The sequence below is a fragment of the Rhinatrema bivittatum genome, chromosome 1, assembly GCF_901001135.1.
Source record: "Rhinatrema bivittatum chromosome 1, aRhiBiv1.1, whole genome shotgun sequence".
In the NCBI taxonomy this organism is placed as follows: domain Eukaryota; kingdom Metazoa; phylum Chordata; class Amphibia; order Gymnophiona; family Rhinatrematidae; genus Rhinatrema; species Rhinatrema bivittatum.
This window is the reverse complement of record NC_042615.1, coordinates 142,531,490-142,543,739: the sequence shown is the minus strand read 5'-3', so window position 1 is coordinate 142,543,739 and position 12,250 is coordinate 142,531,490. Positions and strand designations below refer to the sequence as shown.

Sequence of the window (12,250 nt, the reverse complement as noted above, 5' to 3'; positions counted from 1 at the left end):
TAGGCCATCGTCATAGCTTGTCTGCTGAGGAGAAAGTCAAGACCACTCTGCGCTAATTGACCACTGGTAACAGAAGACAAAATTGGAATTAATTAGACCTGATATGTCTGCTTCTTTTTGGAGGCATGCTAACCTAAATAATTGATTATATTCAGTATCCTTCTATTGAGCAGGAGAGGTTGAAGATGGGTGAGCAACTCCAATTCTGAAGTGCCACTAGGTGGTTGGGTTTTCAAGATGCCCACTCAGAATATGCATGAGATGCATCTGCATGCACTGCCTCCACTGCATATAAATGCATATAATGCATGGTGGACATCATGAAACTTGCAGCACTCAAGGATCGAAGTTGCCTACCCCTAGTACACTGGATGCTCACTCGGTTATCGGGCTAGTGGGTTTCACTATGATGGGACAGGTGAAAGTATCCACTGTAGGGTCTTGTCCAGACGTTGGGTAAAAGCAATGTACTATTTTGGACTGAGATGGGGTATAGATGTGGAGGAATAGGTTGGCAGGATGAGCTAGTTTGATTTGTACCTAAGGGATTTGATTTTATGGTACTTTGTACATTTTTGTGGTATTGCATATTTTGTTGCTGTTGGGGTGAATATTGTCAAACTTCCGTATAGCTGTAAAATTGTTGTAATCCACATTGCAGCTGTGAAGGTCTCAGAGATGTTTGTTAGGTGAGCCATGATACACAACATTTGCATCTGTCAGCGGCTTCCCAGGACAGAAGCAGAAGATGCACAGAGAGAAGAGACAGACCCAGAGAAGGAAGCTGAGGATGGTGAAGGGCTCGCTTCAGGTAGTTTCCCATTATTTCAGCTAAGTGGGCTCTGAAAGGTGTATGCTGTGCAAGTATCGTTATGATAAAGCTGATGAGAATTCCTGCTATAAAGAACATTCGTGTTGTTGCCTTGCTTGCTGCAACAGAGCTTTGTTCTATTTTTCAAGAGCTTCTCATAACAACATAAGAATTTTCCATACTGGGTCAGACCGAGGGTCCATCAAGCCCAGTCTCCTGTTTCCAAAAGCAGCCAATCCAGGTTACAAGTACCTGGCAAGATCCCAAACAGTAAAGAGATCCCATGCTACTAACTCCCAGGGATAAGTAGTGGCTATTCCCTAAGGGGTCGATTTTAAGAAACACGTGCGGGTGTCCATGTGCGCACGGTTCCCGGCACGTGCACATGGACGCAGCTATAACACGCGCACGTTGCTGCGCACATGCGCGCCAGATTTTAATATCCGTGCACATGCATGTGTGAGCGGGTCGGGACTCACGTGCGCGGGGGTGGAATTTTAAAAACCAAAGCGTCATGATGCGAGTAGGCCTTCCCCAGTTCCCTCCCAGTCTGCTCCAATTAAGGAGCGGACTGAGAGGTAACTTTTCTATCGCCCTAACTACCCTTCCTACCTTTTCCCCTCTCCTCTCCTCCCTGACCCCTACCTAGCTAGTCTAATTTTTTTAGTTTTAATACTTACTGCTCCTTTGAAGCAGAAGTAACTTCCGTGCGCCAGCCAGCTGCAGGGCGCACTTCCTCAGGACAGAGCCTAATGGCCGCTGTCCCAGTCGGCCCTCGCCCCTCCCTGTCCAGACCCCGCCCCTTTTCGCTGGCCCGGCACTTCTGCACATGCCGGGAGATAGGTGCATGGCCAAGCCATTTCTAAAATACGTTTAGCATGCGCATAGCCCAGCCACGCGCATATCCTCCGGATTTTACGCACGCAGGCCATCGAAAATTTGGTCTTAAGTCTACTTGGTTATGGATTTCTCCTCCAGGAACTTTTCCAAAACTTTTTTAAACCCAGCTACGCTAAATGGCTTAACCACATTCTCCAGCAATGAATTCCAGAGCTTAACTGTGCATTGAATGAAAAATAATTTTCTATTTGTTTTGAATGAATTACTTACCCATTTCATGAAGTACCCCCTGATCTTTGCATTTTTGAAAGAGTATATAACCTATTTACATTTACTTGTTCTATTCCACTCATGATCTTAAAGACCTCTATCATATCCCCCTTCAGCCGTCTCTTCTCCAAGCTGAACAGCCCTAACTTCTTTAGCCTTTCCTCATCTCTTTAAGGACCCATCGGGGTAAGGCCTTAATTTCTCGCCCTACCTCCGACGGCACCGCACCGGCCACCTGGCTTTTCGACGCGACCAAGCACCCGATTTTTACTTACCTTCAGCAGGCCTCCCCTTGCTTCCCATAGCCGCCACGAGTCAGTCGCACGCCCGATGACGTCCGAGAAGAGCGACTAAGGCGGGGGATTTAAAGAGCCGCATCAGCTAAAATCGCCCTTTCGCCTGCGTCCCGTCCGTGGAGCTGACCGAGCACGATCCTGTAGGCGCTGGGAGAAGGGCCGCGCAGCCGGCGCAGGACCCATCGGGGTAAGGCCTTAATTTCTCGCCCTACCTCCGACGGCACCGCACCGGCCACCTGGCTTTTCGACGCGACCAAGCACCCGATTTTTACTTACCTTCAGCAGGCCTCCCCTTGCTTCCCATAGCCGCCACGAGTCAGTCGCACGCCCGATGACGTCCGAGAAGAGCGACTAAGGAGACTGTTCCTCTATAAAACTCAATCTATTTCTAGGCGTCACGCGCCGAGCGTCACGCGCCTAAGGAGCGCGTCAAAGGGGCCTGCCCCTTTGAGCGCCCCTTCGAGCAGCCCCATTAGGCACCCAAGAAGGAATTATAATTTGTGTCCATGCGGCACCTAACCTGCTCCAACTACCATCGTTCCTGCCCAGCACCAATTCCCAGACGACCAGCCCAAAATGATTCTGGTGAAGTACCCAAGCCTGCTGTATGTATGAGCCATTAACGATATAGCTATGAAATTTATACCATCTCTCTGCTAAAGCTATACACTACCCTACCCTCCTAACCCCCCCCTATCCCCATTCCCCCTCCGTTACTCAGCTTAACATTTGAATTGGCCTCTCCAAGACCATCACCGCTAGTCTTGCTACTCACTACTACTTTAGCCTGCTTTGTCATTTGCATATCCCTACCGCATTGTTGTATTGCAAACATACTGATACCCTACCTTTTTATATGTACCTGTATGTTTGCTCCTCGTTGTTTTGTCATATTTTTGCCATCACTCCTGTACCCCCCTAACCCTGTTACTAGCTGTACACCACCGTGCAACAATGCCTCCTTTCCTTGGACATTGTACCGTAACATATCAAACAGAAATCCACCCATACAACCACCTTTTATCCACGCAGCAAACCACACACCACAAAACCCCTCAAAAAAACAGAAGACTCATCCCCATACACACTATCACTCGCACTCAAGCCATTAGCCTATCTCTTATGTCCATCATCCTATTTAATGCACAATCTCTTCAAAAGAAAACCCATCTTCTACAAGACATTCTCACAGACTCTAATCCTGAAATATGCGCTATCACTGAAACCTGGTTCAAACAACAGGACACCCCCCTTATCAACCAATTACCCGTAGATATCTATGATATTTTCTCAATCCCAAGGAAAAAGAAGAGAGGAGGCGGTTTACTCCTAGCTGTAAAAAAAGACCTCCAGCTCTTGGCCCATAAATGTGACATACCACATCAATATGAAATTGGCTTCTTCAAGTCAAAATCACTCCAACTATGTCTCATCTATACCCCCCCTGGTCTACTCGAGAAAGATTCATCACCCCTTATCGAATTCTTCGCAAACGCACTATCACCTGACCTTCCCACGATCCTCCTAGGAGATTTCAATTTGCACGTGGATACCTCACCACAGTCACCCGCCTGTGAAGCTTTCCTGTCCTCACTCGAAGCTATGGGCTTCCAACAGATAGTAAACTCCCCCACACACAAAGCTGGCCACACCCTTGACTTGATCTTCATCAACTCCTCCATCAGTGTGAACAGTCCACCATTGTGTACACCAGTACCATGGTCTGATCACTCCCTGATCAAGACCTTTCTTTCACTTCCTCAAAGCTCTTTGTCTGCGCCCCGTCAACCCATATCCTTCAAATTTCGCAAACCCTGTGATGTAGAAACCATCACTCTTGCATGCTCAGACATAGACAAACACATTGACCTTTCATCCCCAGATAATGCATTCTCCTCCTGGGTGAACTGTACGCTCAGCATTGCCAATAATCATTGCCCCCTAGTAACAAAGACTATCAATCCCAATCGCAAAAATAGAAAACCTTGGTACACACCTCTCCTCAGAAATCTCAAAACCCTACTCAGAGCCTCCGAAAGGTCCTGGCGCAAACACCAATCCCCTGCCACCAAAACCCTCTACTATCAACGCATGCATGAATATAGAAATTCCATCCTGCATTCCAAACGGGATTACTACGCCAAAAAAATAAATGGTCTGCAATACAACCCCAAGGCCCTTTTCACCATGGTTGCTGACCTGACCTCTCCCATACACACACAACAACTAGCTAACTCCTCCACAAATCGTTGCAACGAACTAGCTCTATTTTTTAAAAACAAGGTATCTTCCATCACAGCACAGTTTTCACACAATAACCTCAATATCTGTCTTCCCAATTTCAGCTCTCCAGTCTCCCTTTCATTGTTTGAGTCCGCTTCCTCCCTTGAAGTGGAGAACATACTAAAGAAAATGAAACCATCCACTCACCCCTCTGAAACCATCCCCTCTAAACTCCTACTATCCATACACAATGTGATCGCCAAACCCCTCTCAAATATTCTCAACTGTTCACTAGAGCATGGCACCGTCCCAGACTTTCTGAAACAAGCAATTGTGAAACCTCTACTTAAAAAATCCAACCTTGACCCCAACACTCTTTCTAATTACAGACCGGTGTCCAATCTACCCCTCCTAGCTAAAGTTCTTGAAAAGCTAGTGAACTCACGTCTTTCCGATCACCTTGAACAGAACAACATCCTCCCTTCCACCCAATATGGTTTCAGGAAACACTTAAGCACTGAAGCTCTGCTCCTCTCCCTACACGATACCCTTATCAAAGGAATCGACTCAGGATCCTCCTATCTCATCGCATTACTTGACATCTCAGCTGCGTTTGACACAGTCAATCACGATGTCCTACTCAACATTCTCAGAAATATTGGGATCACAGGCAAGGCCATTGATTGGATTCAATCTTATCTCCAGAATCGCTCTTTCACTGTCTCAATGGACAATAATGAATCTGAGCCCATCAGTCTTCCCCAAGGTGTACCCCAAGGTTCCTCACTCTCATCTACGCTTTTTAATATATACATGCTTCCCCTGACCACGCTTCTCACTAACCTGCATATCAAACATTTTATTTATGCTGACGACGTTCAGCTCATTTTCCCATTCTCTGACTCCATCCAAACTGCTTTACATAGCTGGGAATCCTGTCTTTCCTCAATCAACCAACTCCTAAAGGACATGCACCTTGCTCTCAACTCTAACAAGACTGAGCTTTTAATCATATCGAATAGACAACCACTCCCTGACATCCCTCTTGCTTACTCAGCTACCAACTTCCCTTCGCACACTCGCAACTTAGGAGCTATTATTGATAATCACCTCTCATTCAAACCATTCATCAAATCCATAATAAAGGATTGCTATTTTAAACTTCAAACAATAAAGAAACTCAGATCCCTACTACACTTCAACGATTTCCGCACAGTCCTCCAGGCTATTATTTTATCGAAGCTCGACTACTGTAATGCACTCTTACTCGGCATTCCTGCATCACACACCAAGCCCCTTCAACTCCTACAAAATGCCTCCGCTCGGATATTGTCAAACACAAAAAAAAGAGACCACATCACCCCCACACTTATTCAACTACACTGGCTCCCTATACAGTCACGAATTCTTTACAAAACACTCTCGATCATTCATAAGAGTCTAGTAAATTCTAACCTGAACTGGATTAACCCCCCCATCTCACCCCGTTCCTCCAATAGACCCACCCGCCCAGCACTCCAAGGAACACTCCATGCCCATTCTATCAAATCTTTTAAACTCTCCTCTACTATTAACAGAGCCTTCTCTCTTGCCGCACCCACATTATGGAACTCACTGCCTCATGATATTCGAATAGAGACTTATACCCCCATTTTCAAAAAGAAACTTAAAACCTGGCTCTTTCGGCAAGCCTACTCCATTTCACCCCCTATTACATAAACCCCCATGTGAATTGTTAGATTGATATCCTGGTATGAACGCCTTTATGTCTGCTGATTCTGTACTGTGCACTTTCATGTATATAGTTCTAGTTATAATTATTATAATCAGCATCTCCCCATTGATGCTTGTTATATCTAAGGGCTCCTCCCGAAGATTATCTATATGTTACTGAGTTCACCATCTTTATGTGTTATATGTAAGGGCAATGCCCAAAGTTTTATGTTCATTGTGAACCGATACGATGTGCGAACGGATATCGGTATATAAGAAATGTTAAATAAATAAATAAATAAAATTTTGGTTAACCTTGTCTGTAATTCTTGCAATGCAACTATATCTTTGTTGACATGTTGCGTGTAGAACTGCACACAGTACTGCAGGTGTGGCCTCGCCATGGAGTGATACAGAGGCATTATGACATTCTCCATTTTACTCTCCATTCCTTTACTAATAATTCCTAAGATTCTGTTTGCTTGTGTTAACTGCCACTGCATACTGAATTGAGGATTTCAAAGTATTGTCCACTATGATGCATAGATCCATTTCCTGGGTGGTAATTTCTAATATGTAACCTAACATCATGCAACTACAGTGTGGGCTACTTTTCCCCATATGCATCACTTTCCACTTGTCCACATTAAATGTCATCTGCCATTTGGATGTCCAGTCTTCCACTCTCGCAAACCCCTCCTGCAATTTTTTCAAAATATACTTGTGATTTAACAACTTGGAATAATTTTGTCTCCTCTGCAAATTTGATCCCCTCACTCATTGTTCTCCTTTCCAGATTATTTATAAATATATTTAAAAAACAATTTTAATGATAGGTTACAAATTACTAGTAATAAATCTGCATTTCCATTTTTGAGTTCTTTCAGTTCTCTGGAGTGTATACCATCTGGTCCAGGTGATTTGCTACTCTTTACTTTGTCAATCTGCCCAATTACTTCTTCCAGCTCCACCATGATTTGTTTTAGTTCTTCTGAATCATCACCATTGAATACCGTTGTATCTCTCCAACATTTTCTTCAGTAAACACCAAAGCAAAGAATGAATTTAGTCTTTCCATGATGGCCTTATCTTCCCTAAGTGCCCCTTTAACCCCTCAATCATCTAATGCTCTAAACGATTCCCTCACAGGATTCTTGCTTCGGATATATTTTTTAAAGTTTTTATTATGAGTTTTTGCTCTATAGCCAGTTTTGCACCATGCCTCTATTATTCTGATGTTACTTTGCTCTGGTTTAAGCACATTAAAGCTATCATGGAAAGTGGTTTGGTGCTTCCTGTAATATACAAAGATGTATTTAATAATCTCAGTAAAACATGTTATCTCTTTGTGAGCAGGACTGCTCTTCATCAAATATGTGTGTCCTGTAATAAACTATTTATCACGTGTGTGAGTACTTGGATTTTCCCCATTGATTCCTATGGAGTGAGAATGAATAACTGTGTGTTAGTGAGCATGCCGATGAGGCTGTGTAAATATGAAAGAGTGGCAGACACTTTTGGCTTCAGACTGCGCTAACATCATGACGAGATCATGTTCAGTTTAGTCTCCCCAGCTTTTCGTACAGTGAACTGACATCAGCACAGCAATTTTGCATGTCTGAAAAGAAATAATGAAGCTCGTGCATGCCGAAATTAGGTAGCTAATGCACTCCACAGCCTGCAACAGGATGGACCTTAAATGCCTCTAGAAATGTCCTTTTTTGCCCTATTCACTTCTAAGTGGCTTCCTACACAGCCCCTTCCCTGGGTTTGAATAGCAAACAGTTTTTTATTTGCCAACCAGTTCAACAGCTCTGGTTACTTTCTGGCATTGAAATGGGTAAATCAACCCCATCATTTTTAGAATGAATAAAGGCACATGTCAATCATATTCAGCCTTCTAAGCATCTTAGAAAAGTCTTTGCAAAGCTTTCCCATTGACCTGAGAGTCAGTGGGTTTTTCAGGTAATCCACTATGAGTATGCATGAGATATAGTTGCATACTTTGGAGATCCAGCATCAAGGCCAATTTAAGCCTCTATGAAGCCCTGGACAAACCTCACTAGGATGGGCCCCTCCCTATTCCTCACCATTTAAAGGTTTTTGCAATTTACGAACCATGGACTCAGCCAACCCTTGTTAAGACCTAAATAAGATAACATGGCATATTAATTAGCTATCTTATTTTACCTTCTTTTTTTTTTTTTTTACCATTTTATTCTTTCTTTAATTTTTATTTTGGGATCAAGCTGGGCCCCTCTAAGGCTTTGGGCCCTGGTTTTGCCCTATGGATAAAATAGCCCTACCCAGAATATGCAAATTTATCTCATGCATATTCATTGTAGATATCCTAAACACCTGACTGGCTATGGGGACCGGATGATAGGTTTGGAACCACTACCTGAGACATTTAGTTTGTTCCGGATTGCATCATACATCTTTGTACCAAATGATAATTTTAGCAACTAAGACTATGTCGAGTTTGTTTGACATGTCTATCCTGTATGTTATGTAACCATAACAAACATAGTTGTGAAATAAAGAATCATGACATGCACAACAGGTTGGGTTAACTAAAATTATTTATAATTACCTACTCCCATGCTACTGTGCAAAAGATAAATTACAGAGACATTTGTAAGACAACTGTAATTAATGAAGATAGTTGATGCACCTCAGTGGATGATGATAATTATGCATGTATCCACGGATGTCTAGGAATTTAATTATCAGAATCGGATATAACCATCAGAATCAGAACCAGCATCCCAAAGGGTATGTGAACAAAAAGCACAAACAAGGGAGAGTTCAGGAGCCAACAGGACAGGCACAAACTAAAAAATATGCTATAGGAATCACATATCACAAGCATCATTTTAATAATCATCTGTATTTCATCAGATTAGTCAGACTGCTGGGTTTTTAAGGCAAACCTAGTAGCTGACAGGCACTTCTCTAGGCAGCACTAAAGGGAACTCCTATCTGTGCTATCCCTGTTTACTGAAGGATTTCTTCCATTTTGTGTAAATGACAGTGGAGTGGAGTAGAGCAGAGTAGAATAAGAATTCAGGCCAGTTGATCTCTATGACTGATGATATGCTATGCTGGGTTGGGTTGGGATGGGGAGTGATCAAGGCTCCCTTGTCCTTTTACACCTGACTTCTGCTTTTGACCTGGCAGACTACTCTCTCCTTTTGGATAGCTTGCTAGGGTTAAATGGTCAGCTTGTTCAGTGGATTGCATCATTTTTGTCTAGAAGATCAACATAAAGGTTTTTCTATCTGCCCAATGAATCCTGAGTGAGGAGTTCCGCAGGGCTGTCTCCCCTGCTGCTTAATGTTTTCTTGAAGCCCCTGGAGAGCCCACTTTGCTTCCTGGATCTAGTGGGGTGTTTTTATGAGACGATATGCAGATCACTGTCCCAGTGGGTCAGGAGAGTGTCTTGGCTCTCTCTCAGCTTAATCTCAGTTTAACCAAGACTTCTGAGAGGCCATTAAGGAGCAAATTGTCACTGAACTCCCAAAAAACTGAGATACTCAAGATTGGGAACAATGGTCTAGGTATCTGCTCTTTTACTTTTTGCTGGTTTTTCCCCACTGTGAATAACCTGGGGATAAAATTGAATGTCACATTTAGCTTAGATACTTATATATCTCACATGGCTTGTACATTTTTCCCAAATTAAGATCACTAAGATCTGAGGTTTTTTTAAAATGGTGATCCATGCCATAGTAGCATTGCAGCTGGGCTACTCTGTGGTCCTTCTTGGATAGCTCACACATAGGCTACAAATAGTCCAAAAAACAGCAGCCTGAGTAGCGATGAGATGTCCCAAGCATACTTCTCTAACTCCAGTACCATGCTTGCTATACAGACTTCCAGTGGTTTTACAAGCACAATTTAAGATTTGACCTTGACCTTTCAGGTGATGAGGAGGCATGTCCTTTCTATTTAAAAAACAAACTGGAATGGTGCATCTCTATACCTCAGCTTTATTCAAGTCGCTGTGCCTTCCTTTAGGAAAGTGAAAACGTTTGGTGGAGAGCAAGAGCCATCTCAATAGTGGCTCCCTCCTTGTGGAATAAACTTCCTGTGGAGATTAGGATAGAACACAAATATATACCCTTTCAAAAAAAGGTGAAATCCTAGATTTTTCCTTCATCCTGATTACCAAATGAGTTTTCACATTCCTGTTTGATTCTTGTTTATTCTCTGATTTTTCTGATTGAATGGATGGTGGTTTTACATGGTGGGCTTCATAGCTGGTATAGCTTCCATGTGGTTGGGTTATTTTAAATGATTTGGAATTTTCTGCTATCCAGTGGGTTGCATTTGTGTCAGTTGTTTTGTTCTGTGATTTGTATTTTTGTTTATTTATTTGTACTGTTTTTTTATATATTGTTTTGTACCCTGCTTTGGGTGGCTTTTCTTAGGGAAAGTAGTTTAAAAGAACAGTATAATTAAATAAAATTCAAGTTCAATGTTGGTGTTCTTGCAGGTGGTTAGACACATAACTTGGGAACATCCCTGACTGTAAATATCATACAGGCAGAGCAAGCTGAAAATTAGGAGAATTGTAGGGAAAAATAACGCTCAATTTGAAATTAACCTTTATCAGGTGACTTGGTCAAAAGGGCCAAAATGAGCCAGCCTTGGTTTTCAACTCATCCAATTATATACGGTATATAAACTTTTAGTCTTAGTACATTTGCACTACAACCCCCACCTAAATGCAATGTGGCAAATATCAAGCTTGCTTTGGCCTTTCTTTGATGTTGTGGAGATATCTGGCAGCATCTGCAGTAAGGAAGGTGTGAAGTGCCATGAAATTCTGTAGTAGTTTTGATGATTTACACAACTAAAGTGGGAGGGTAAAATATACTGAGGCTCACATCTTTGTATTTCTGTCAAAAGAAATAGCAGAACTTTATCACTTTTCCAGTGAATCCCTGACAGCATATTTATTCCCTGAAAGTAAATTACAAGCATGAGCTTATGTAACCAAGTTATTTCCTCCTAATATTCACCCTTGTTTTATAGCTATCTCTAGCGCACTGATGCTCAAAACGACCTTACCTGGAGAACTTTCCCTCTCAGCCTGTACCATCTAGATGAATATTATATACATCTTATAAGCAAAGCCATGGGTATATCTCATACATAGACTATATTTTAGAGTAGTTTTACCGGGAGATGGTAATTGGTTTTCTCCTTAAACTCCCGAGACGAGTATAAAAAAAAGTTTTTTCTCCCCCAGTACCCCTTTCTTTTTAACAATGTGTGATTTTGTTAAAGACAACATCCACGTCAAGACGTTTACTTACCATATTACAGATGGAGGCGATGTTTCTGACAGTCATTTATAGTCTAAAGGTAGCAGTGATCCCACACCGCCATCTTTTAGAAGGTGAAAACAGAAATGCTCATGGCTGGTTCGGGATGGCAACAAGCAGGGGTGGAAAGGAAGATTAAGACATCAGTGCAAGAGAGAGAGCGGGCAGGTTTTAAAAAAAAAATAATAATAATAAAGTGATGCCACCCATCCGCTCAGCCGGAGCGGGCGAGCAGAGGACTAAGTGAAGGAACTGCTGCAGAGAGGCAGTGGCTGAGGGTGGGGGAGAGGGGGCAGAGAGAAAGAGAGAGAGCTCCCGGATCCCCTCCCTTTTTTTGTCTCTCCGTTTGGCAGGTGCTTGCTCGGCTGCCTGTCACTCCAGGGAGCCAGGGCATCCTCTGCTTTCCGCTCTCTTTGTGGTACGCGGCTGGAAAGGATCTCCCGGGCGCTCGTGTGCAGGAGGAGGTCGGGCCGGGCTCTGCCAGAGGAGGAGCGCTGGATCTCGCCCCCTCCCGCCCGCGCTCCCTCGCTCCATTGCGGCGCGGCGCCCGGCCATCCAGCTGTCACACAGCCCGGGAAGGTCACAGCCCTGACTGGCAGGCCCTGGCACCAACCGCAAGGGCGGGCCGGGCCGGCTCTGCTCGGAGAGGCGCCAATCGCTGCGCCCGGGAGGAGGGGAGCTCCCGCGTCCCTGCACTCCCTGCCTCGCCGATGGTTGCCTTTTTTTTTAAAGGAGGGTGAAGGAATGTTGGACCGGGAAGACTT

At 43.6% G+C, this 12,250-nt stretch overlaps 1 protein-coding gene across 4 annotated transcripts in view; it reads right to left on the bottom strand.

Moving 5' to 3' along the window:
- The window catches only part of USP46 (ubiquitin specific peptidase 46), an 84,609-nt gene extending 72,564 nt beyond the window's left edge, over window positions 1-12,045 (bottom strand). For all 4 annotated transcript variants that reach the window (XM_029587743.1, XM_029587759.1, XM_029587749.1 and 1 more), the window contains exon 1: window positions 11,478-12,045. In XM_029587743.1, the coding sequence (XP_029443603.1) occupies window positions 11,478-11,513 (36 nt within the window). In that variant the 5' untranslated portion in view covers window positions 11,514-12,045. The remainder of the gene's footprint in view (window positions 1-11,477) is intronic.
- Between the last annotated feature and the right edge of the window lie 205 nt (window positions 12,046-12,250).